This window comes from Podarcis gaigeae, assembly GCF_964106915.1.
Source record: "Podarcis gaigeae genome assembly, chromosome: 9".
In the NCBI taxonomy this organism is placed as follows: domain Eukaryota; kingdom Metazoa; phylum Chordata; class Lepidosauria; order Squamata; family Lacertidae; genus Podarcis; species Podarcis gaigeae.
Window position 1 is genome coordinate 50,281,601 of NC_139685.1, and position 25,805 is coordinate 50,307,405.

General features: G+C 40.8%; 1 protein-coding gene across 10 annotated transcripts in view; it reads left to right on the forward strand.

The window, feature by feature from the left end:
- ANKRD50 (ankyrin repeat domain containing 50) overlaps positions 1 to 25,805 on the forward strand; it is a 44,196-nt gene that overhangs the window by 9,450 nt on the left and 8,941 nt on the right. For all 10 annotated transcript variants that reach the window (XM_083755358.1, XM_083755357.1, XM_083755355.1 and 7 more), the window contains one exon: positions 13,789 to 14,018. In XM_083755358.1, coding sequence (XP_083611484.1) covers positions 13,789 to 14,018 — 230 coding nt within the window. The remainder of the gene's footprint in view (positions 1 to 13,788; positions 14,019 to 25,805) is intronic.

A 25,805-nucleotide genomic window follows, 5' to 3' on the forward strand; every position in this document is an offset into this window, starting at 1 on the left:
AGCTGTTCATATGAGTTTCCAGAAAATGCAAGCCTCTTCAAGCAGGTACACATCTGAGAAAATTAGGCATGCCATGCACCCTACTCCTATGCATGTTTCCTTGGGACCATTTTAGTGGTGGTTGCTCTCAAGATTGTAATTCAAGATGGTTGGAGCAAGAGTTTATAACTAGCAGTTTAGCCATAAGGTGAATCCTATTGATTGAATGGAACTTGCAAGTAAATGCTTTTTAGGATTGCAAACATAAGTTCTTCAGGGCAATCAGAAGAGTCCGCTGGTTCAGATCAAAGGAACATCTTGTGCAGCATCTGGTTCTCACAGTGGCCAACTAGATGCCCGTAGGAAACCTGCAAACAGGACCTGAGCACAAGAACATTCCTCCACCCCCACCCTCCCCAGCGGTTTCCAGCAACATTACTGCCTCTGACTGTGGAAGCAAATCATAGTCATCATGGCTAGTATGATGTTGCAGCAGAATCCATGATCTGGACCTTGTGCAGAATAGAAATGAATAAGCTCTCCACCACAAGAATGAATTTCAGCTTTACTGGAAACATTCCTAAAATAGTTCCAAACAACTGTTACAAGATACAAAGTAACACACTTCTCTTAAACAATCAAGGAATGTTGTTCCCTTTTCTTTTTAGTCCTTAATTTAGTCCAAGAACTTTCCTCTCTGCTCCCAGAGAGAGAACGTAAGCAACTTGCTTTATGGCCCTTAGGTGTGCAGTACATATCTTCCATTTCTGTCCTGGTGTCTTCCTGTCTCTCACACCTTCCAACTTCTATCCTTATCATTTGTTGGTACTTAAGGCCTGCAATCCCCCTTTCTTTTCAAGAGCAGCTTGATGTGGAGTACTACTCTTGGACTAAGCCTTGAGATAAAAGACAACCGTGAAGCCAGCACAATATCTGTTGAAAAAAAGGGGTTAAATAGTTGGACTATATGCCTTATAGTATGGATTTAAATATATGTGGTAGAGAATTTGTGTGGCCATTGGTCTCTTTGGGCTTTATACAATTTGTGCATCACTGGAAAAACCTGGAGCTCCTGCTGCCTGTGGTATGTTTGTGGGTGACCTGCTCAAATATCAGACCAGCATTTGCTTGGTAGGAATAGAGTTGAATAGGAAACTTTTGATATGAACAAATTGATCAAAATACATCCGCACACTCTGGTCCAGATTAAAACATAAAAGTTGATTTGCCATAGCAGCAAGTGCCGTTAATGTCTTTACAGTCCTCTATGTACCTGTGCGATTTTTTATTATCCCTTGACCTGGTGATCCCAATATATATGTTGCTGACCGTTTTTGATTGTCTTGTGATTTAAGCATTGTGGCCAAAGTTTTAGCTAAATGGTTATTGCGAAGGTTTTGCCTTGTGTGGGTGATGGAAGGGATTGAGTGTTAGTTTGTTATAACTCTTAGTTCTAAGCTGCTTTTAAAAAGGTAAAGGACCCCTGACAGTTAAGTCCAGTTGCAGATGACTCTGGGGTTGCAGTGCTCATCTCGCTTTACTGGCTGAGAGAGCCAGCGTTTGTATGCAGACAGCTTCTGGGTCATGTGGCCTGCATGACTAAGCTGCTTCTGGCGAACCAGAGCAGCACATGGAAACGCCGTTTACCTTCCTGCTGGAGCAGTACCTATTTATCTACTTGCACTTTTACGTGCTTTTGAACTGCTAGGTTGGCAGGAGCAGGGACCGAGCAACGGGAGCTCACCCCGTCACGGGGATTCGCTGACCTTCTGATCGGCAAGCCCTAGACGACTAATTTCATGACTCACTTTACCAATGCTTATGTGACTCGTACCATTATGCTACCTGGTTGAGGGTGGGACTGCAGCTAAATCCCCTATGGCAGTGCTGATGTATCTCAAGTTTCTAGCAGGAAGAAGTATTATGATGATGATGATACACTGGAGCAAGTTTAAATTGGTGAAGTGGCAGTAGCTATGATGATGGGGAAAGAAGAGAGAAACAATGGAGTTGTGGGCGCAGAGAGGAAGAATCAGAAGTGGCCAGCTCAGTCTAGATCCCCTTCTCCTTTGGCATAGTTGCACCTCTCCTCTCCATCATAACAGTGCTAAAGAATTTAGCTGCAGTATATAGTCCTAGAAGTCAGTGGTAACTAGGGATTTCTGTTCCAATCTGTCTCTGTCACAATCAGTGCTGTTTCCGTTCTCCCGCAATTTGATTTCTGCCAAAGACAAAGTTTAATTGTCTTCTATTTTATGTAATTTTCAAATTTAAGACAATTAATTATGTGATTATTTCCACAGTGTTCATTTCATTGCAACCTGCCACACAATGGCTGTCATAGATGACATCAGGTGTAGGGTGATTGGGTTTGGCTTGTGAGGATTTGCCTTATGGGCCAAATTAGGATTCCTGTTGGGTGTAGTTTGGTCTGGAGGTTCTCCAGTCTTGATAAAACAGGTTTGTAAGGCTTTTGTAAGGATAACTGAGAAAATAAACCGTACATTTGCACTGAACTCCTGAATGTTCTATAGAGGTGCTAAATATTAATGCTCTCTGTATAATATCTGGTTAGAGCTGGTTAGAGAGACCAGTATGACAGAAAGCAATATAACCTCGGAGAGAGGTTTACTGTCTTAAGTGGAAATGGCTTGCAAATATATTGGCTCTAGAAAACACAAGTACCGCCATCCTGGTATATACCTGGATCATATAGAAAATCAATGATGTGGGAAGCAGAAGGAAGCTTGTACTGACAAAGCAGGCCTTGTCTGTCACAAAGCAGTTACTTGGCTTTCGCAAAGAATTCAAGTGTTCTTTTTTAAGAGATCAAGCATTGCAATGCTAATCTTGTATTAGATTGACATTCAATCAGTGAATGACTTTGTTCTTTCAGGTATGGACAGTTTATGGCATGGACAGTTTATGACAGTAACAGCCACTTAAGTTTCCATCCTGCTGTGTGTGTGTGTGTGTGTGTGTGAGAGAGAGAGAGAGAGAGAGAGAGAGAGAATTATAAGTGAGTACACACACAAGTATTTTGCCATAGTCCATTCCAGAGCTAGGTGTGGTATGACAGGATTGGAGGTAGGAGATTTTGTGAGGGTGGGAAAGAAGAAAATGTTATGCTTGCCTGCTGGCTAAATCATGTGGTAATAGAGTTAGTAGTGAGGTTCCTCATGCAGCATTCCTGAGTGATACAGTGTTGGGCAGAGTAGTTTTATGTCTCCCTGCTGGTGCTGTATGGGAGAGTGCTGAGAGTGAATTCCCAGTTTTTCTTCTGTTCCCCATTTGAGAATCTTCCCCCTAGAGTGTAAATTGTTCTATTGAACCAATGCATTTGGGTTGGAGAAAGTGCTTTATCCTCTATCCTCGCCTTCTTATTAATCGCTCCCAAAGGACCATTTATGTTGCAAAGAGGGCACACCCATATTGGGATTGATCTTGAAGAATGGAGAAGAGTGGGTCAGCAAATAGGCTCCAGCCGGTGTGCAGGCCTCAACCCTAATTCTCTCCCAAGCGAGTGGCATCCCTTGGAACTAATGGTCATTTAACCCACTGAGGGCTTGTATATTTCCTATTTCATCTTATGTCTACCCACCCGCCTCCTGTCTTTGTTGATGGAGGTGATTGTTTTTGTCACTCTCAGACTTCTTAACTGTTCCTTACGTCATTCTTTTCCTGTAGGAGGACTTGGTTGTTGTTTTTGCTTTTCTAAGAAAAACAAAAAACAAAACACCCAGAACCAGAAAGGAAATGCATACCTGGCAAAGCTCCAAGGTATACAGAGCCCTCTCTGCCTTGTCTCTGTCCCAGTTTGACTTCAGCTCCGCTTCTGATCAACACAAAGTTTACTATTAGAGGGAATGAATATGATTAAATAAAGTTTGGAAATTATTTGTCGAGAATGTAACAGTGATGTTGGCCAGTTGCTTGTTTTATTCTTGCCCATGCTTTAATGGTTGGGGCACATGTGGTTTGTTTTTGTTTGAAATTTATAGTATCTCCTTTGCATAAGCGATAGCATTCTTACTCACAGCTAGATTTCCCTCCTTCAAATATGCTGCACTAGATCTGACGCAATAGCCTAATTCCTTTAGGATGACTTTTGCTATTTCAAAATAATTGAAAGCTGTTGGGGTGGGGGGATAACTCACTGGAAGAAATCCCAGTAGAGAAGCCTGAGGCGTTAGAGGAGTGGGAGGATGTTGGCTTTCCTACCAGGATACGCTTTCTGTCTTGTTGAACAATCGTTCTGGAGAAATGAGATGCTATTACTCTGTCACTGGGTTTCTGAAGCATTACCAGCATGCTCACACAAAAAGGCTGTTTTTAAGCAAATTTTTCCCTTGTTTCAACTCTTTGTGCTTCATATTTGCTGGATATTCATGGGAATGAGCAGAGAATAGTCCACTCTGTTTGATTGGGAGAGCAGTTCAGGAGATGAGTGAGACTTAGATTAATGCAAAATCTACGTAGTTTACCACAGAAATGTGCTGCACAGACTCCCTCTTGGCCCACAGAATCTGGTATTTCAGAGCATACTACCTCAACCAGTGGAGGGAAAATATAGCCATTGTGGCTAGTAGCCTTTGAGAGTCTTAACCTCCTTGAATTTGCCTAATTCTTTTAAAGCCATTCTGGTTCGTGGCTATTACTACATCTTAAGGAAACAAATTCCATAGTTTAACTAGGCACTGTTCAGAACCAGCTTTGGTTCTGATAAACTTACATGAGCTACCCAGGATTAAGTGACAGTTTTCTGAGTGCTGGAAATTGGGCTGACTATATTTTCCCTGTCTGAGAAAAGCCGTCTTTCTTAATGGAAGTAGACTGTAGACAGATGAACATGAAGCAACGCAATCTCTGCAGGTTTTCTGGGCGATTTGTATCCAGGTTAAAGTTAATCCCAACCTTGCCTGACTAGACATGTCCCTTTCTCAGGGATCTCCGTTATAGGTGCCCATTAGAGACCAAAATTAAGCAGATGGTAGCCTTGAGGTATTGTTACCTAACATCACCAGGAAATATATCTCTGCACCAAACAAGGTATGCAAACTGTACAGAGTCTATACCCTTTGTTCATGCCAATGCAGATGTGAACACAGAATAGGATGAGCATGTCATCAAACTGTGCACCAGCTGTTCTAAATCCTGGAAGAACTAACCTTTCACCAGCCATTGAACAGTGAATGAAGAGCTTCAGACTCCACGCCAGCCCCCCCCCCAAACCAGTGCCCCAGTTGCCCTGGGATTGCAGAAGCAAGGGATTGGGGATCTTTTGTCCTCTGCCACCAGCCAGACAAACTAGGTCTCCTTCGGACAGCCGAAAATAACGCCAATTTATTTCGTGTCTGGCAACTTAGTGTATTCTGACCAGACTAAGCCTCCTGATGTATATTGTGCTCTAGGAGACTTAGTTTGGTCAGAATCTAGTACGCACTTCCAGAATTAACACAAAACACATAACTTTTTGTAAATGAGCCACCATAGCTGCTAGGGGGCCATGAAAATTTGTGTCCCGGTCTTTGTAGACTCGGCTACCCTTGTGCTATCTGAAACCAATAGGGCACATTGATTGCCAGATGTGATTTTTTTTTCAGTTTTCCTACCCCACTACCTAGGTTGTAAGCCACCTTGAAGATCATTTGATCAAAAGGCATGGGTGTATAAATAAAATCATGATTATCAACCTTGTTCTGACCTGTTTGCCATTCCTGCTATTGTGCTTTTCATCCTTGCCTTTCAATTCAGCTACACGTTTCTGTTCCTAATTCATCAGTGCATTTATTGGCTTTTGAAAATGAGCCAGCCTCACCCTTTGGAGATCCTAGTTGTACCAAGTGACAATTTTCTTTCATTTTTCTAGGTTGCAACTACGTGGTCTGTACATTTGGCACAAGGAATAACTTGAACAAGTAGGAGTGAACTAGATTACTTCATAATCCACACTTTAACAAGAATTCTGTTGTTTTGAAGCAACAAAGTAAATAACTAAGCATTAAGCATTCACAATTTACATATGTTTTAGATTGCAGTTTTTTGTTGACTCTTTATGACTCCTATGTCAGTAATGGGCTTTTTTGTCCCCATTGTGTTTATTCATGAGCAACTCTGTGTTGCTTGCCAGTAGTCACTTACCCCAGACCTCAAGTGACCCATTGCTGAGTTGGGATTTGAGCCCTTGCCATCTGCGGCCAGCACTGTATCCAGCTGGACACAACTGCTCTCAGTATGACTTAATGTCATGAGAATTCGCCCCTCCCCAACATCCATTGCTTGGATAGATATAAACAGCTTAAAACGCAGTGCAGAGAAAATTGAACAATCTTTCTTTCAATTCATTTTGGTGTTCTTAACTTGCTTTGTCTCTCATTTTTACTAAATCTCCAAACCCAGACTTCTGGGACTTCCAAGAACTTTTTGCATTAAATCACTAGTAGGACTTTTGGGGGAAATTGCCATATAAAATATGCGGTGGTGGTAGCACAGGTGGAACAGTGCTATTTAAAAGCCTTCCTTTTCCTCTTACAATCATGGTATATCTAAGAGGCTGAAGACATAAATTGTGGAATAGATTTTGTTAACAGCGTTAGTGTGATTTATGCCTCAGCTTTTGGTGCTGAGGTGAGTCACTTTGTGACAACCCACTACTTCAAAGGAGATGGGAAAGGAATCGGAGGAGGAAGGATGAATGGCAGAAAGAAGCAACTTGTCCAGGGGCAAAGTTGGAAGGCTGAATTGTACTTGCACATAATTTTTGAAACCTGCAGAACGTTAAGAAATTAACTTTAGTAAGGCAAAAATGACTACAGCAAGATACAGTCATGGCAAACATACAGTGAACTTAGCTTAAATTTGCTGTGTTCCAGTTGTTGTTGACAAATAGGCAATGCATAATACCAGAAGTTAAGGGAAAGAGGTAGAAAATTGATTATCAGGGTATAGAAGGGATTGTGGGAATATAGTTGTTTTCTTTGAAATCACTGAGTGTCCTTAAAAACTGACACCAAGGGTGGGGAACCTATGATTCTTCAAATGTTGCTGGACTCTTAATTCCCCTCAGCTCTGCTGGTTGCAGAGTTTTACTCTAAGTTTTTGTTACTGGTTCTATTATGTATGAGTCAGTTCAAAAAGTGAATCTTTTTTACATAGTGCTCTCTCTCTCTCCTTTCTAACGGACTCGTTAGGAGAGAAACCACCATACATGGTCGTGCTACAAACTGCTTTCGTTATAAATCAAGATGGTGTAGAGAAGGAATTCTGCTTGATTTAGCGTATGTTATGACCTAGAGAACCAGCTTGTGAGTAAAAGAGAACAAATAAGGGGGAAAGCTTGATTTTACAGAGCATGTTACCAAAAATAGAGAGGCACTACCTTTGCTGTAATTTTACCATTTTAAGTGCATGTCAAAATAGTCTGTTTCTGTATTAATACTGACTGTTATAAATATAGATTGCAGCCATTTAATAAACCTGGAGGACATGAGCTTAACATATTAATGATCTGTAAAATGATGAAACAAAGATATCTATGTCTAAAGCAGACTGTGGCTAAAGCAGATTTATATAAGGATTCAGTGACAGTGGAAGAGGAGACACTGAAATTTCATAATTATGGTTGCTGTGTTGGTGTCCAAGTGTAAGCCTTAAGATGATACAGTGATCCATTTGAACTCATTGCTTGGCTGGATTAACTAAGGGAATTGAAAAAGGAAGATGAAAGTCAGTACAGATAAATGCGGGGTGTTACATGGTGGTATGTGTGAGACCTTCCCTTTGCAACCTTTAAAGTGCTGAATTCGTCGTTACCATTCAGAGCACTTCTACTGTCAAAAAGACTATGAAGAAGGTCAGCGGTTATGGAAAGATGATCTACAGTGCACTCTGCTTGCCTGCTCATAAATTATAATGCAACTAGAAAAGGCAGGCTAACAGTGCAATCCTGTGCACATCTACTTAGGATTAAGTCCTGCTGAATTCATTGGGACTTGCTCCCAGATAATAATGTTTTCAATTTCACCCCCAAAAGGCCAAGCACATGGGACCGCAGGATATCAGACCCTGATCTTACTTGATTCACCTGGGGAAATCCAGCCAGATGGGCGGGGTATAAATAATATATTATTATTATTATTTGGTTTGTTTCCACCAAGAATATTAACACCTACCACACAGGTTTATGATCACTTACTTTAAGCAAAGTTGCATTTTCTTGAACAGATAGGTAGAGTAATCCATTTGGAGTTTAGTAATGCAGTATAGTGCAAGGTGAATGAAGAACTAAACAAAGTGAAGATGGGGAAATACTACATGGTAAAATCCCTTTGTAAACCACTTTGAGGTTTGTCGGTTTGTTTGTTGCAATCAAGAAGTGTATGAAATAGATAAGGAGATAAATAAACGATCAAGTAGGAATTAGTGTCCTTCCTTCAAGTATTAGAGAATAAGTCCCACTGGATTCAACAGAACTTCAGCAGACAAAGTTAGCGTTGCAGCCATAGTCCTTAAACCTGTTTTATTCATTCTTTTCTCTGGTAACTTTAGGAAGGAAAGTGGGGGGTTGCCAGTGAAGTAGCTAACTTAAATGGACATTGAGGAATTATGTAGGATGCATGAAGATGAATAAAAGAAATGGAATGCAATCTAGTAGCACCCAGTGTTGTGTCATATGCTTTGGGGGCTAAAGCATATTTTGTATCAGTGGAAAAATGAGAGAGGATCTAGGGATCCTGGTGCATTTCAGGGTTACTGAACCAGCAGTTTTGTGTGGCTGTAAAGGAGACGAGGGAAATTCTTGAATATTAGGTAGGGATGTTTTTTTGCAGGGAAAAGGAAGTTATGATATCATCGTAGATGGCACTGGTTCCTTTTGAAAGCTACAACCAGTTCTTGTCATCTGTGTTAAAAAGGATGCATTCACAGTCTGCTAATTCCGAAGAATGACTACAAAGTCTTGCACTGAACTATCCAGACATTGTGCCGTTCCTCTGTGGTTTTACACTTCCCCTCAAGTACTTAGATCAATGAAAGTTATGTTAAATTTATTAAGGTGAAAGTTGAAATATATGGAGGATGTGGGGAGAGGTACCAGTGGCTTTACTGGAGGAAAAATAAAATAAAATGCAGTATTGTTACTTTAAACTTCTTATAAAGAATTATTGTGTCCTTTGAGGAAGCCTTTGTGAGTAGAAGTCTCTACTCTTCCATTGTCTGTAGCTTCCTTTTCATATCTATCCAGGGAAATCCTTTGACTGCTGCAGAAGTGCATCCTCTTTTTATCGCATTAAATTCTTTTCAGATTTGTCAAGCCCCTTCTTTGTTTGTATGATACAGATTCAGGAAAGGAAATGAGAAATCCAGAGGCAACTGTAAATCTTGTAAGTCCGAACATTCAGTGGATAACGCTGGCAAGATACTTCTCTTAGCGCTGAAATGAATTGGCAATTCAGGTGAATTCAGAAGCTTTATAGAATTGGTGCAGTTGAGCAGTTCGAAAATGGCAGCAAATGTCACAAAAGGAGAAGTGCTGCTGGAAAAGTGTATTGAGATTTCCTGTGGGTGATCTTCATTTATTTCTTAATTTATATCATTATTGATATCCTGCCTTTCGCCCTGACAGGAACCCAAAGCAACTTAGAGCTAAAATAGAAACATAGAGGGGAAAGCTTTCATTTAAAAAACAACATTTAAACGTGTATACACACACAAACATATAGATCACTACAATAAAAACAAGACAGAACTAGCCCTTTCAAGTCAACAAGGAGGGAGCCAATCTAATTCTCTAGGAAGGGACCAGCCAAACTCTGGGAGCAGCTACTGAGTAGGCCCTGTCCTGCGTCTCTACCAAACATGCCTTTGAGGGTGGTGGGACCAAGATACAGTGGCGTAGCATGGGGGGTGCAGGGGGGCGGGCGCAACATCTGGGGGTTAGGGTTAGGGGGCGCAAATCCACACGTTAGGGGGTGCAAATTACTTGCCTTGCCCCGGGTGCTGACAACCCACGCTACGCCACTGCCAAGATAAAGAGGCTCCCCTGAATATCTCAGAGCCCAGACAGGTTCATATGAGGGAATATAGTCTTCCAGATTTATAGACCTATTCTGGTGAGATGAGGCTGAAATTATATCCAAATAATCAATGAACACATAAACCAATTTGTGCTGTTTCTTAGGAACTGAATGTGTCGTCCAATTTTGATGCCTGCATGGCTAACCCGATTTACATAAGATAAAGAAAATCATGTGTAAAATATGAAGTACAGAGACCTTCGGGTGTTGCTGGACCCCACTGCCATCAACTCTCACTGTTTGCCATACCGACTAGGGCAGCCAAAATTCAGAAGGCCACAGATTCCCATTTCTTTGTGTAGCAGTGCAGATTTTTACCACTTGCAGAAGTGTTGGCAAAGGTTGTAGGAGACGTTTTTGAATAGCACTCTCTTGGAAGAGTTGGCGCTGATCATCCCAAAACGAGCCATTCTAGGGAAACGTGTTTAGTGTGAGCTTCTAAGATGAAAGGCATTTGCTGCTGCTGCTGCTGCTCTGAACATTTTATCACAAATCACTACACAAGTGTGAATGTAGTGGGAGGGAGGGGAGAGTAAAATAAAAGGCATGGCTTGGTTGCATCTCCCAACCAAAGCCACATGACTGGCTGGTGTTTGATGGTGTTCTGTGGAGATATTTTTCCTACATGGCATGGATAGCGGATTCCCACAGATGCAAAAGTTGGACAAGTTTAGTTCTGTGGATTTGAAAGGAAGGCTCTTTGTGACATATTTTTAAAGAGCGTCTGATTAAAACGAAGAGCCTTTCTCATAAAGGTGTTTTTGCTATTGAAGGGAGGAGTGAAAGGTAGGAGTGATTACCTAAGGTAAATATCTAGGGAAAGAGTAGAAACAAGTGAATAAAGAGGGGTTAACAGTGCAGCTACACATCTGAATTTGGAAGTAAAGCCAGTGTTAGTGGAGATGCAGAAGTTTCAGATGCTCCCAGCCCTTTGTTCCACTCATTGTCACTCTGAAGATCGATTTCTCACTCAAAACGTATTATTAGGTTTGATGGCATATTGCTTACATCTTATTTTACAGAGCTCATGATTATTTTCAAACGGTCTTCAAGATGACTGCTAACCTTCTCTAGAGATAATGAAACATTTGGCTGGTGTGAGAAGGGGGCGAATTGCTGCAGTTCATTCTGCTTTGAAACCAAGATGGCATTTTTGAAAATAAAGGGATTATTTTCTAGTCAAGACTATTTCATGGCAGGAACAGTTGCCTTATTGAAGAATCTGCTGAATAGCCCTGAGGTCAGGATGCAGTTGGAAGTTAGAAAATTCTGGATGCACTGAAACAGACACTTAAAAGAGTCTGCTTTTTTGTGTGATATCTCCTGTTGTAATGATGCTCTAGCCTTGGGGAGTTACTGGTAGCTGTAATGCGTTGTAATGCATTCTTTTTTTTCCCTGCTAGAATTAAATCTGTGTTTAAAAATCTTAAGTCAGAATGCACTGGTGGAAATGGGGAATAGCCAAACTGTTCTAAATGTGAACTGTGGTGAGTTTGCATGGAATGTGTTTTACCTTACATATGGAATGCCTAGCTCTTTACAATTATTAGAAAGTAATGCTCATCTATTCCATTTAAATATGCACCGATGATTTTTTTTTTTTAACCATTTCAAATAAATTAGGAATCACCTCTGTGATAAAATTGGTCTTAAATAGGGACATAAAGAGCTTCACACAGAAAAAGTATGATGGAAATTATGGATCCTCGGAGGTGATGGGGGAATTCCAGTCCAAAAACACACACAAAAAGGCAAATGGTTAGTAATACAAAATGACACTTCAGAAGTTTGTCAGGCCTTTCACTCATCTGGTCAAGTCAGTGGGGCTACATTACTGGAAGCGGTTGGTGAATCACTTCCTTGGTATGGCAAAAATGTAAGTTGCGTTGAAGGCTCTACCCACCCCCATCCCTGCCAGTTGATAAAATAGTATTACAGCCTTATTCATCCCAATAGCTGTGTTGAGTAATCAGAAGTTTGGATAATTGAGCATGCTTTTTTCACTGGTTTACCAAGACTTTCTTTCATTTCATGGTGGCAGAAAGTGCAATTAGATGAGTAAAGTATTTGGATAATGAAGAAAACGTGTGTTTTATAGGTTTGCTGTTCAGTCCTAGGCTTATTCAATCAGAAGCAAGCCCCACTGAGTTCAGTGAGACTAAATAGAATTCAAATGTATCAGGATTGCAACTCTAATATCTAATTATTCATTGGCTATACAGTGGTACCTCTGGTCACGAACTTAATTCGTTCTGGAGGTCCGTTCTTAACCTGAAACCGTTCTTAACCTGAGGTACCACTTTAGCTAGTGGGGCCTCCTGCAACTGCTCTACAATTGCTGTTCTCATCCTGAGATAAAGTTCTTAACCTGAAGTACTACTTCTGGGTTAGCGGAGTCTGTAACCCAAGGTGTTTGTAACCCGAGGTACCGCTGTACAGACTTTGAGCTATTTGTATTTTTTTTCTTATCTGGCATGTACTTTTTTTACTTCACACTTTACTTAAATCCCATTTATTGGGGATTTATAATTATAATTATATTCCAAGGGGATTATCCAGGTTGTTATCATGACACATCTTTTGATAAAATGCTGTCATAAAGAATTCCAGAGCACGAACACATCCTTGAGTTATTTAAGTGATTCTGCGTTTTGCCTGTTCCTTCCCACCCCCACCCTAAGAATTGCAAATCTTGTGATCAGAGAGAACCATGCTGTTGGGGGGGGGGGGGAGAGCTGCCTTTCCTTGAAGGGCTATATCTTTATTTCTGAAGCTTTCATAGCTCTGATGCTGTGCTTGCTGTTAGTATATGCTCTCACACACACACACCCCTCCAACCGGTTTGGGTGGGGAGGTGATGGCCTGCTTCCTAGCACTGATGCAAGGACTTAGACATCTACCACCATGACATTTTGCGTGGGGGCAAACGAGGTAGACAGTCTGGTTTGGTTTGTGTAGATGGTCCTGCAATATCTTGTATTCATACAGTGAATAATCATGTAGCCTCCAAGGAACGAGGGGTGAGCAAGCACCTCTGATCTTGCCAAGAGTTGCTGGTTCACTTTCAGTTCACTTTAGCTTTGGACTTAACTGCTTGCTAGAGTAAACAAACTGGATACTGACTTGAATTCAGGAATGTTATTTCAGAGATCATGCAAAGAGGCTCTTACTGGGTGGTTTTGTGATTGTGTACCGTCTCATCATGAGAGCATCCACTTGTTTCGCACTCAGCCATGGAAATGAATGGCATTCGCACAAGAGAGCAATGGTGAGCAATGCAGTACCTTCTAACAGAGCTTGTACAGACCAGGAGCATTGCTGCAAATAGTTGTTACTAGAACTTTAGCTGGGATTGCGCTTGGTACTAATAAAGCCTCTATTCAGATTTCACATACACTCTGCTGGGCATATCCAACTCCTGTTAAACTTGAAATTCCCTGTTTATGGCCGTGTTGGGTAGCTGCACAAGCGTAATCCAGACGTGCTTTTTGTTGAACTGCTGCATTTGTTTACATGTTAAAAGGCTTAATCAAATATTAAAGTGGCTGCAAGTGAGTCTGCACTCCATGACAACACTGGAAAAAGAATTTAGTACATACTGTGAGCACCTCTTTGTGTACACGCAAACAAACACACACAAGTTCCTTTGCTGAAAAACAAAACTACCCATATAGAATATATTTCTGGATTTTATATGTGTGTGTATTATAATTCTCCTTTCTTTTTCTCCTTGCAGGTGCATTTTGCTGCCTCTTCTCGGAGCCAAGGCCCCTCAACAAAGTCTCTTCCTCCTTGTAGATTCTGTGGATGAGGGATGTAACATTGCAGAAGGCGACCAGACATCTACGGGCTTATCTGGAACTATAGCTGAGCTTCTAGCTAGTCACTATGAGTTTTTCCCTCCATGGCTGCTGCTCCTGTGCTCTGCCCGGAAGCAGAGCAAAGCTGTTACAAAAATGTTTACCGGTGAGTACAAATACAAATGAAAACTTAGCTTTTGGAGCCTCATGTGTCAAATCCTTTTCTGAAATGTTTTACTCATCACTAAATTTCAGCAGTTAACTTTCTGGAATCTCCATTTTCTTGGAGCCTTTACCCAGTTGACAATGGTTATTGTACATAGTGCTGCATGGGTGTATCTACATGGATGCTGATCTACTATATGGGGTTTATTGTGCTGTTCTTCCCCGGTAAAAGAGTGCATGAAACATGACAGCATTGAAGACTTGAATCCACTATTCTTGTGTGTGCAGCAATTTTTTTTCTGTCTAAATATCTAGATTTGTCATCTTCTTTTCTGGGACTTGAGGATTACCTTTTGCAAGCTCACTGTATGGGTGTAGCTGTGTTTGATCCTGGGAGTATGCTGTTGGCAGACTATTGGGAATCTTCTACAACTTGTTGTTCCAGTCTTTGCTGAATTGTGAGCTCATTTCATCACTCCACTACTATTGTTCGTGGGATTTTTCTTAAACGTAGAGAAGCATAAACACTGGATTCCCAGCCTTCATGTGAAACCAGCTTGAAACCAGGCAATGAGTGGAATAAAACTGCAGTTATAATAAAGCTTTAACAGTAAGAATAAATAAATTAAAAATCCCTTGTCTCTTCACCTTACAGCAAAACTAGATGATGCATTTGGTTATGATAATTTGATTTTAAAAATTGATAAAGATTATTACAGTGGTACCTCGGGTTAAGAACTTAATTCATTCTGGAGGTCCATTCTTAACCTGAAACTGTTCTTAACCTGAAGCACCACTTTAGCTAATGGGGCCTCCTGCTGCCGCCGCGCCGCCAGAGCACGATTTCTGTTCTCATCCTGAAGCAAAGTTCTTAACCCGAGGTACTATTTCTGGGTTAGCGGAGTCTGTAACATGAAGCGTCTGTAACCTGAAGCATCTGTAACCCGAGGTACCACTGTATTATTAATTTCTTAAAAGCATTAGTAATGCCACTGGCAACTTTACTCCTGGGGCATGCAGGAACTTCAGGGGTGCTGTGTCTAAAGTGGGAGAGAGGAGAAGGGTTGAAACAGTCTGAATGCACCATAGTCAAAATCAAGAATGCCTCCCTATGTCTCTTTAGAGGAGATTTAAAAACTGAGGTGCATTTAATTGTGCAGTCGCACAGTTAACATATGGTGTTAGACAGTGCTATTTTTGTAGAAAAAGAGGTGCCGGAACTCACCACAAATGCCAACCTTGTTCTCTTATAATGGCAGTGGCGCCCACCTGAGTTGCAGTGAGTGCTGGCTGAAAAAAGCCTTGGCGTTAGATATGGTGAAGTCTCATGTTGTGTGAGTGAACTTCTCCTTTCTCCCCTCCCAACCTGCAGTGCCTATGGTGAGAGGAAGTTCGTTGTGTTAGGAGAAATTGGTTCTGTTCTTGCAGTGGCGTCATTGGTTTCAGCCATATTGTCTAGTTCGACCCTAAAATCTCCTCTTTGGCCTCTGTGTGCCTTGCCAATCTGTCCTCCATGGATGTCACTGGCTGATTTGTTCTGTCACCACGGGATGTTGCAGGAAAGAGGGTGCAATGGTGCTTTGACTATCAATGGCTTAAGTTGATTTGCTATCATAAAGAGTCCTGGGCAGTCATTATTATCATCATTTGTTATATGCCACCCTTCCTCCCATGGGAGCCCAGCAAAATATTTAAACAGTGCAATTTCAAATCAAATAAAAACATTTAAACGCAATCACATACCCTGACAGTTGTTTACTTCACAGTTGCCATAACCAGTATATCTCGGCCATCTCATACCTGTGTAAATGGGAATATTTTCACATATTTCCAAAATATCAGTTATGAGAGAGACAGGCACACCTCACCAGGGAGAGCAATTCCACAAACGAGGAATCACCACACGGAAGGCCCGGTCCCGGGTCAATGCCAACTTGGTTGGCAGCAATGCAGGAATCTTGGGCAAGGCGTCTGAGTGGTGAGTTGAACTTGACCTACTATAACAGGAGTTCTGGATCTATGAACGACTTTTGTCAAACTTAACCTGAGCTATCATTTCCTGTATGGCAAGAGCTTTTGAACGGCACCGTGTTTGAGTGAATTTCTTGAGCAGTTTCAGCTCCTTTCAGTGAAGAGTGACAGGTTCCCTTTGCTGTTTAGGCATACAATTGTACCTTATTGATAAGCATAGTAGCTTCTGCAGGGCCTGCAATCCATCAGATAACAACTTCCTTGAATGGAATATTTTATTAGCCCATGTGGATGTTTGAAAAGAAGGTGTGAACTTGAAAGCGTACAGCTACTGCATTTTTGCTTTGCATCTCATTTCACTTTTTCATCTTTGAATTATTCTTTTCCCTCCAACTCCCCCTGCCCTCAAAGGTATGAAAGTTTACAGGAAAAAATGAATGGATTATGCTTCAGGGGCGTATCTTTCATTTCTTCAACCTTCGTGTAACAGCCTCACCCATTGAATCTGGTTGCTTCTGATACTTGCTATAGGCGCATCATTCAGGGTTGGAGCTGATCTTTCAGTCTCTGATAAAAAGGTCTTGTTTCATAATTGATTTAAACCTTTTTCCCCTTCACTATTTCATATATTTCTAAAAAAAGTGAGGAATGCAAATTTGGTTGATTCACTTAATTTAATTCACAAATTAATGGAGCGTGTGTAGTGTCTTGTATATACTGTATTTTTTGCTCTATAAGACTCACTTTTTCCCTCCTAAAAAGTAGGGGGAAATGTGTGTGCTTCTTATGGAGCGAATGCAGGCTGCGCAGCTATCCCAGAAGCCAGAACAACAAGAGGGATCGCTGCTTTTGCTGCGCAGCGATCCCTCTTGCTGTTCTGGCTTCTGGGATTCCGAATATTTTTTTTCTTTTCCTCCTCCAAAAACTAGGTGCATCTTATGGTCTGGTGAGTCTTATAGAGCGAAAAATACGGTAATTTTATACATGCACAATAGGCTTTTTCTTATAAGTAGCTGCAGCAGCCATGATTGCTTTCCTCTGTAGCCTGAGAATAAATACATGCATTTGCACTGTGAGCAGCATTGTCCTCTCCTCTTTCCAATGTTTTCTTTTTTGTTCCTCCTGCTGCTCCTCCCGTATTGCATAATTCTCCTGCCTTCCCTGGATCCATCCCCTTCCTAGATACAAAAAAAGTAGGCAGCATTTCAGATATGTTGCTTCTTCCATCCAATGTGTACACATGTGTCTTTGTTTAAGACAACTGAAGGTCGAGAACTTTCCAGAAGTATGTTAGTATGTAGTTGGTTACTGGGTGGAGCAGTTTATTTTCAGAAGATGAAAAGGGAAGGTTCCCCTTCTTTATAGGCAAACACACTCATAATTTTGAGTAGTGAGCAAATTGCAGAGCTCAGGCCATTTGAAATATAACTTTTGCATAGTTTTCATAGCATGTATTTCACAGCATGCATGCATTTTTGTCCCTTGCAAGAGGAAAGGATCATAGCTCAGCAACAGAGGAGGAGGAGGCAGGAATTCATTTGGTCTGTTTTGCTCCGAAGACCAGTCGGATATGATGATGCCGAATTTGCTTGTGGGTTGGAATGCAACTCCTATTCACGTTGCTCTCTTCTTTCTGTCATTTTTGCAATGCATACCTCGGGTTGAATATGCTTCAGGTTGAGCGCTTTCGGGTTGCGCTCCGCGACAACCTGGAAGTAACAGAGCGCGTTACTTTCAGGTTTCGTTGCATGCGCAGACGCTCAAAATGGCATCATGCGCGGAAGCGGCAAAACGCGGCACTCACAGACGCGCTGTCACATTTTACGTTACATTCAGGATGCGAACGGGGCTCCGGAATGGATCCCGTTCTCATCCCGAGGTACCACTGTAGATGCATTTTATTTATTTTCAAAGCATTGAAAGGAGCATATTTTCTGTAAGAAAAAAAAAGTGCTTACAAAACGCATGTCATTTAAATGTTTTTTGGATTCTGAAAAAGAAATGCACACAAAACGGAACGCAATGAAGCTACAATTGAGTGCCAGTGAGACCAAATGGAACAGAGTGGCCTATACAGCCCCACTTACTTTACCTCTAGATTTCCCAGATTCTTGTCACCACCATAAAACACTGCCTAAATATTGGAAATATACAGACAAAGAAAAATCAAAATCAAAACAACCTGTGGGCTGAAAAGTCACCTACAAATAGGAAGATAGCTATGTACAAGAAGTGACAGTTTTAGGCTACAAATTCTCAATATTTGGGATGTAAACCCAAGTACCTATGATGTGAACATATAAAAAGGTGTCATATCAAATTGGAACATCCGCCCACTGAGCATAGTATCATCTGCTCTGACTGACAAGTGTTATTCACTGTCTCAAGTACAGAAAGCACATGAACTACCACTATGGATGGACTGAGAAGCACAATTCCCCCCTGAGTTTTATGACAATGGATGGGATTCTGAGTGAAGACACTTCGTACATTAAAATTATTATGGAAGTCATTAATAACATTAGCTATAGCCAATGTCAAAACATTTTAGAAGTCATATTGATGGATTTGCACTGTCCAGTTGATATCAGTGGGGCTTAAGTGTTTAATCTTTCCTTGATTTTGCCTTCTTATTGAAAAATTACTTACTGTACTATGAATGCAGTAAATTAAGTTTGAGATTATGCAATTCACATCTGTAACCCTTGGTAACAATTTTGTTCCAATTTGTGATCGTTATGAATAAAAATGATTAAGTTCAAAATATGTCCATTGAAATGAATGATAGAAAAAGCATTTTGTACTTGACTGTAAGTGTTTATAAACAGTTACATTTTTAAAAAGAAGGCATTAAAATACCACCTATGCCTCAAAGCCAAGTAGCTTCAATAAGCGTCTGATTCTAAAATACCTGAAGCTATTAATTTATCATGGTATACTTGCTTGCTTGCCAAGTGTCAAGTTTCTCAAAGGAAGTTATTTTTAGATGTTCATCCAACACATTTTTAGCAGGCAAATTCATTTTTACAATATTTCTGTTATTAGCTTGCCTTTTATTTTGGAAAAATAATCAAAGTTGCATCTAGACCATTTCTAAGCTGTCCAGGTGCATTTTTAAAAACTATTGTTATTTTCACATTTTATCCCTACTAATAGGGACATCATAAAATATGCTGCATGTTAGCAACTTAAAATAAATCTTTCTTAGCAGTGGCAACAAATGATGTTTAACAACTTTCCTGATAAGTAAAAAGATTTAACAGTTGAGACTAGCTAGCACTGTATTGGGAAACAAGACAAAACTTTTTATTAAAGCATTGGTACAGTTCCACCATGTTGGTAAGTGCTAATTAAATTCCAGAATGGGGAGAAGAGACAGCAGTACAGGTATTTTTCAGCGGCTTGTTCAGTATGATGCAGTCATATGGTCCCCTGTGTAATTCATTCAGCTGATCTACAGGAGCTTCATGGGACCAAATTAGCCAACCTACAAAACCATCATATGGGTCGTTCTTCTTCTTCTTCTTCTTCTTCTTCTTCTTCTTCTTCAATCACTCGTAACCGAGTAAGATTGTTTTCCATAAACACCGTTTTAACAATGAGTCCATAGGTGACTGTGGAGGACAATTTTGGATCCACACGTCCTTCCACAGTGGGGAGACATTGGTTTCCGGGCAGGAGTTGATCACGGTGTGGATATGCCAAGCATGCCTTCCTCTTAGCACGTTTCTCCCTTGCATCCTGAGTTCGAGTGGGTAGGTTGTTTGTCAAAGCTGTGTAGAAGAGAGGAATTTTCTTATTTGAAGTGAGCATTTTCTTATGTGTACATGTATCAAAGGGTTCCACTTTACATGACTTACAAGACATTTTTCATTCCTTTGCCTATATACCAGAAATCCTGGTTGTTTTAATGGGGCACTTACTTCAGGGTTGACTGTTTTTAGAATGGTGGTGTGGTAGAAGTTTCTAGTATATTGGGACAACTTCAGATATGAACTCTTTGGTCTTCATATGAAGCTGTCCTTTGGGTGCCCCACCTGAGGGCAAGAGAGCAGTGTGAGAGACTTTTTCTGTTGTGGCTCCCTATTTGTGAAATGTTCACAATTTGGTGCCAGGCTAAAACACTAAAAGTTTCCTAGGCATTTGACATATTATATGAGAAATATTATTTTCTGTCCATTGTTTTTGCTCATTATGTATGTTTATGGGCCATTATCATAGGTTTTCTTGATTTTATACTATGCCCGTGGCTCTTAATCCTTAGTAAGTTACTTTTTTCTTTGTAAGTGACAAATGATGATCTGCCAACACTGGTGTAAAAACTGTATTGAGCCAGGAAGGCGATCCATCTTTCCCATACAGCTGCCTTTTGCTACACAATTGCACTTAGGATGGAGGTAAGATTTGTGAGCAAGTCTCCAGGGCAAGCATGGCACACAGTACAGAATTTAAGGCTGTTATGCAAACAAAACATTACTGTGTGCTGTTTGCAGACTCTCTTGGGTCATTCACAGATCCCTGTGGAAATGCGGGCTCCCTCCACCAGAGATAAACTCTGCTGTTGTTTACATACTCACTTATCTTGAGATGAACAGCAAGGCCAATCAAAAGTCTTTGATTATTTCCAAGTTGATCTTTTTGCTTTGAATTCTTGGCTTCAGGATGGTGTCTGCATCTCCTAATCAAGTTAGGCTGACTTGAAGGAAGGTCAGAGGCTGTTGTCCCAAGATAAAATCTCATGTAAACAAAGCAGGAAGGACAAAGAATGTTGCTAAAAGGCAAACATTCACATTTGAAAGAAGTTATTAATAGGGTCCCACAGGCTCTTCAAAACTCTTTTGCTCAAAATTTTCATTACTATTTTGGGAGGGAGGCAGGGAGGAATACGTTATCCACCCAAGTTGCATTGCCGTATCAGTGCAGAAGGATCAGGCCAGCTACATGCAACAAACAGGATGATCTCATGAAATTATGTCGAAAGAGTCCCTTAGCGATAGGAAATATTGATGCCAGCACCATGCATTTGCATGGTCATTTTTAAGACGACTGTGTTCAGGTTTTGATCAGTTGCATTTGAAACAGATGGATTTCAAAAAGGATAAGTGCAAAGCACAAATGTGGAATTATTGCAGGAACTAGGACTATGCCTTGGCTCACTGCAGTCGAATTATATAAGATAAATCTCAGATGCATAGGATTGCTGCTGTGGTTGACTTTCTGGCATCTTTGTGGGGAAACAGTGTGGTGCTGCATATTTTTCTCCTGTAGAGCCGGACTGGATGATACATTAAATATGCTGTTGTGTTTAATGTCAAAGTTTTTTAATTATGTGAAAATAATTTTTTAGATCTGTTATTATCTGGGTTCATACCTGACCATGGGACTGAGTCAGCTTTGGTTGCCCTGGTGGATGACCTTTACAGATAATAGAACCATGCTCCCCCATGTGATTCACCTCCCTCCCCAGAGTTCTTGTAAAATGTCCAGCCTTTGCTGTCTTCAAAGGGAAGGCCACACACAATTGGATACAACCCCAATGCTTTTTCTGTAGGAAGGGGAAAGGTTTGTCATTGGAGTATACATAATAAAGCACATATGTTCAAGCACTACATATATGCTTCTCTTTACATCCTAATTACAGAGAGCAATAGTAGACGTGGGTAGCTGATCACCAATTAAATGTGATTTGTCTACACAAAAGTCATAACATAGAAATTTGTTCCAGCCAGCTTCATTGTCTGTTTCACACAATGGCAGGAGATAAGTAGATAAACTGGAAGATGAAAACAAAGACATAAGAAAGCATGGTAGCAACATTGCTTGAAGAGCAATGTATCTAATCTACCCAGAAAAGAACACAAATGAAAATTGCAAATGTAGACAGATAGTTCTTAGAGGTTTTGTGATGCATTAAACAGAATGGTTACGGAAGCCAAGAGGAGATTTTCCAAGTTAAAGCTTACTGTAGGAGAAGGCTAAAATTTTGCAATTCAGTTATGACAATGACAAACTTTGAAAACAGCACCATTGCCTGAAGTGTTTAATATTATTCTGGCTGTAACATTAAAACGGCAGCAATTTCCTCACTAATGTGTATCTAATCTAACTGGCACATCTCCAGGGCTGAAGGGCAAATCTAGTTTCTCACCAGTGGAATGTTTTAAGACGGTGCAAATCCTTCCACACATCCCTTTTCTTTTCATTGGAAAGATTAACTATTGATAGGTGAATCAAGTACTACCATTAATAAGGATCATAGAAACAACATCCTGCATTATATCATATTGGCTCCCTTTGTTTCAAAAGCACAAAGCAAAAGGGCCTTACATCAACCCAGACTGTTTGTTCAAAGTGTTGGTCTGCTCTGATTCACAGTGGCTCTCCAAGCTTGTAGGCTGAAACTTTTCACATTACCTGGAAGTTCCAGATATGGATCCTGGGACATTTTACACAAAGCACTCGTGCTCCGCCATTGAACGATGGCACCGCACTCTGTTCTCCTTCCATAGTATCTATTTTAGAGGTGTATTAGTTGTGGGTCACTGATATCTTCAACTGTGTGGCCTTAAGTTGCACTGAGCATTTGTGTACTGGAGTAGCCTTCATTATGTTTGCAGCTGTTTTGATTAGAATGCCATTAAATGTACATATAGAGAACCCTCAGTGGATTAGGCTATTAATGGCTACTAGCCATAACAGCTATGTATTACCTGCTGTGTCAGTTGATATGCTTTTAAATACCAGCTTATGGGAATCACAAGTGGGGGGAGTGCTGTTGCACTCATGTCCTGCTTGCAGGAATCTGGCTGACCACTGTGAGAACAGGTTACTGGTTTAATGGGCTAGTCCACCAGGTTCTTTGTGTACTCAGGTTGGTGGAGGGAAGAGAGTTCCCGAAACTTACTTCCATAGGCTTGTGCATTCTACCTCTAGAATGGAAATATTGATGTGCAGAGGAAGAGGTTTATGCTCTTTGCATTGCTCTGCCCCTGGAACTACTATTTCAGAGTAAATATATAGATAGAGATACTTGGATTTACAATGTTTTGCTGAAATGCAAGCTCCAGTTGGATAAACTGTTTCCCATGAAGAACACATGAAGATTTTAGTAACAAGGGCTTTAAAACGGGATGCTTGCTTTTGAAAGTGGCAGCCTGGCTGCTTTGAGTTGTGAAGCTCACTCATAATACCTTAAATGACAAATTCTCCAACCAGTGTATATAAAATATAACACTGAGCTATGATAAGTCCCTTTAGCACCCTCAAAACAGATAGAACGTCAGCCTTCTCCTTTGGTGTACAAGCTGCATGGATGCCTCATCCAATGAAATGTTGCCTCCAATGAAACTTTACAAATAAATGCATTCCAAGCAGCCATTTTCTATACAGTCATACCTTGGGTTGAATGCGCTTTGGGTTGAGTGCGTTTGAGTTGCACTCCGCGGCAACCCGTAAGTAATGGAGTGTGTTACTTCCGGGTTTCGCCGCTTGCGCATGCGCAGACGCTCAAAATGATGTCATGCGCAGAAGTGGTGAAAAGTGGCCGCGCATGCGCACGCAGATGTGCCTTGCTAGTTACGTTTGTTTCTGGATGCGAAGGGGGCTCCAGAACAGATCCCGTTCGTCTCCAGAGGTACCACTGTATTCAAAAAATTGCATTTGAATGGGTTTTTAGAAGTTATAGCAGGCTGGGAAGTTCACTATATTTCAAAGGAATTGCATTCTAATTGTTTTGTGCCAGGTATAAATGTCAGCCTCTGTACACAGTTCAAAAACTCAGTTAACCCTGTTCTGGCAAATTCTCTCGTATTCTGCTTCTGTGAATGTCCTCTGTGCACAGGCTGTTTTAACTTCAGTCCTCACTCAAATGGCCTTGTGTAAGGAGGGGCTTTGGTTTTCTGATTAATATTTCACTGCCGAGAGATTAGTTCCTTATGAGTAGGTATGCATAAAATGTTATTATAAATGTCTAATTCTACTTAGATCAGCTTAGCTTGGCAATATAAATTATTCATACTTAAGGCACTGGAATATTGCCTCATCATTTAGATTACATATTTAAGATGCATTGAGTGAAGGAGAAATATGAACAAGGGTTGTTTTGGAATTTTCCATAATGCATAGGATTAAGAGGCAAACAGATCCAAGATAATAAAATTCAGCATTGTAGTTCCCAAAAGTAGCCTTGTTAGTCTGTTGTAAAAAGGAAAACAGCTTTGTGGCGCATTGAAGACACACAGATTTATCATGTCCTCAAAAGCTTATGCTGCTATAAATTTGTGTGCCTTCAAGGTGCCACAAGGCTCCTGTTTTGTTTTCACTGGTAAAGCATTTTTGTTAGATTAAAGACCAAAGGAAGTATTTTGTTCTTCATAGAATGCATACTGCCCATATACTTCTTAAAATGACCCAAGACCCCTGTGAGATGCCAGAAGCTAAATTTGGTATGGATTTGTTTACAGAGCTGGAAGCAAATTTAATAAATCATGGAAATGGATTTTTGAGCTCCTGTTTGGGAAAAGATGATGTGCTGTAGGAAAAATCTAAACAATGCAGAAGTTGGGTCGTGAGATTATAAATTGTCTCTGCTGTTCCTGACTTGCTGAGTTCAAGAATTCGTGAGACAGGCTTTGCAACATAATGAATTTTCCCATAATATTTTATCTTTATTGTCCATGCAAGCCTAATATAAGTGTGTGTGTTTTTGTGTGTGTTTTATGAGTTAGTCAGAAGCAGTTGGCAAGGAATCTTACATAATTTTGTTTAGACTTGTTTAGCGTCTAGATACATTCAACAAAATGTAAGATTGATTCAGAGTTCAAATCTGCCTGGATATCAACTGGGTTGAGTGACATGAGAACAGCTAGGTGTGGCTGGGCGTAGTAGAGAGATTGTGAGCCTTTGCATGTGTATACCAAGCAATTTTATTTCAGTATGTTCAGGTACATTTCCAGGATGCTTCCAGGTGCACACATTTTCCGTCTTCCAGGTATACTAGATCTGAGTGCCAAACCATATAGGGATAATGCCAGTGCTGACTGTTGCTGAATCACAGTGGCAAACTGGTGGCTAGCTGGTTTAGCGTGGGTGGTGAAGTTCAAATCAGGGATTGGAATACACACACACACACACACACACACACATCCAGCAACTCCTGCTTGTTACCTTATTGTCTTCTGGTTTTGCTGTCCGTTAGCTGTCATAAACAAAGTGACATGTATGTACAGTTGTACCTTGACAGTCGAACAGCTTAGTTTCCGAACGTTTTGGCTCCCGAATGTTGCAAACCCAGAAGTGACTGATCTGGTCTGCAAACTATTTTTGGAAGCTGAACATTCGACAGGGCTTCCGCAGCTTCTGATCAGCTGCAGGAAGCTGCACTTTGGTTTTCGAATGTTTTGGAAGTCAAACAGACTTCTGGAACGGATTCTGCTCAACTTCCAAGGTACGACTGTATTACTGAAGAGAAAAAGAAACAAAAGTTGTGAGTCTTAACTTTGTACAATAAACTACATTCCTGTCAAGCAAGAAGTGTTTTCACAGTTCAATGACATTTTCCAGACAGGCAGAAACTCTGGAGGAGAGTGTGGAGAGGGTTGGTTAGGGGTGTGCAGCCTAGAAGAGGGAGGGAATGTGGCCTCAAGAGTATCCCAGGAGTCCGAGACCTACATCTCCATCCCTACTGTATACAGATTAGGCCTTGGCAAACAGTTGGTGAATATTTATCAGTTAGAGAGTTCTCATGCTTCCCCAGAAGTATTTAGTGATGGAGCGGCTGTTTGCTATTCCATGCCGTAAAAAATGTCTTATGAATCGT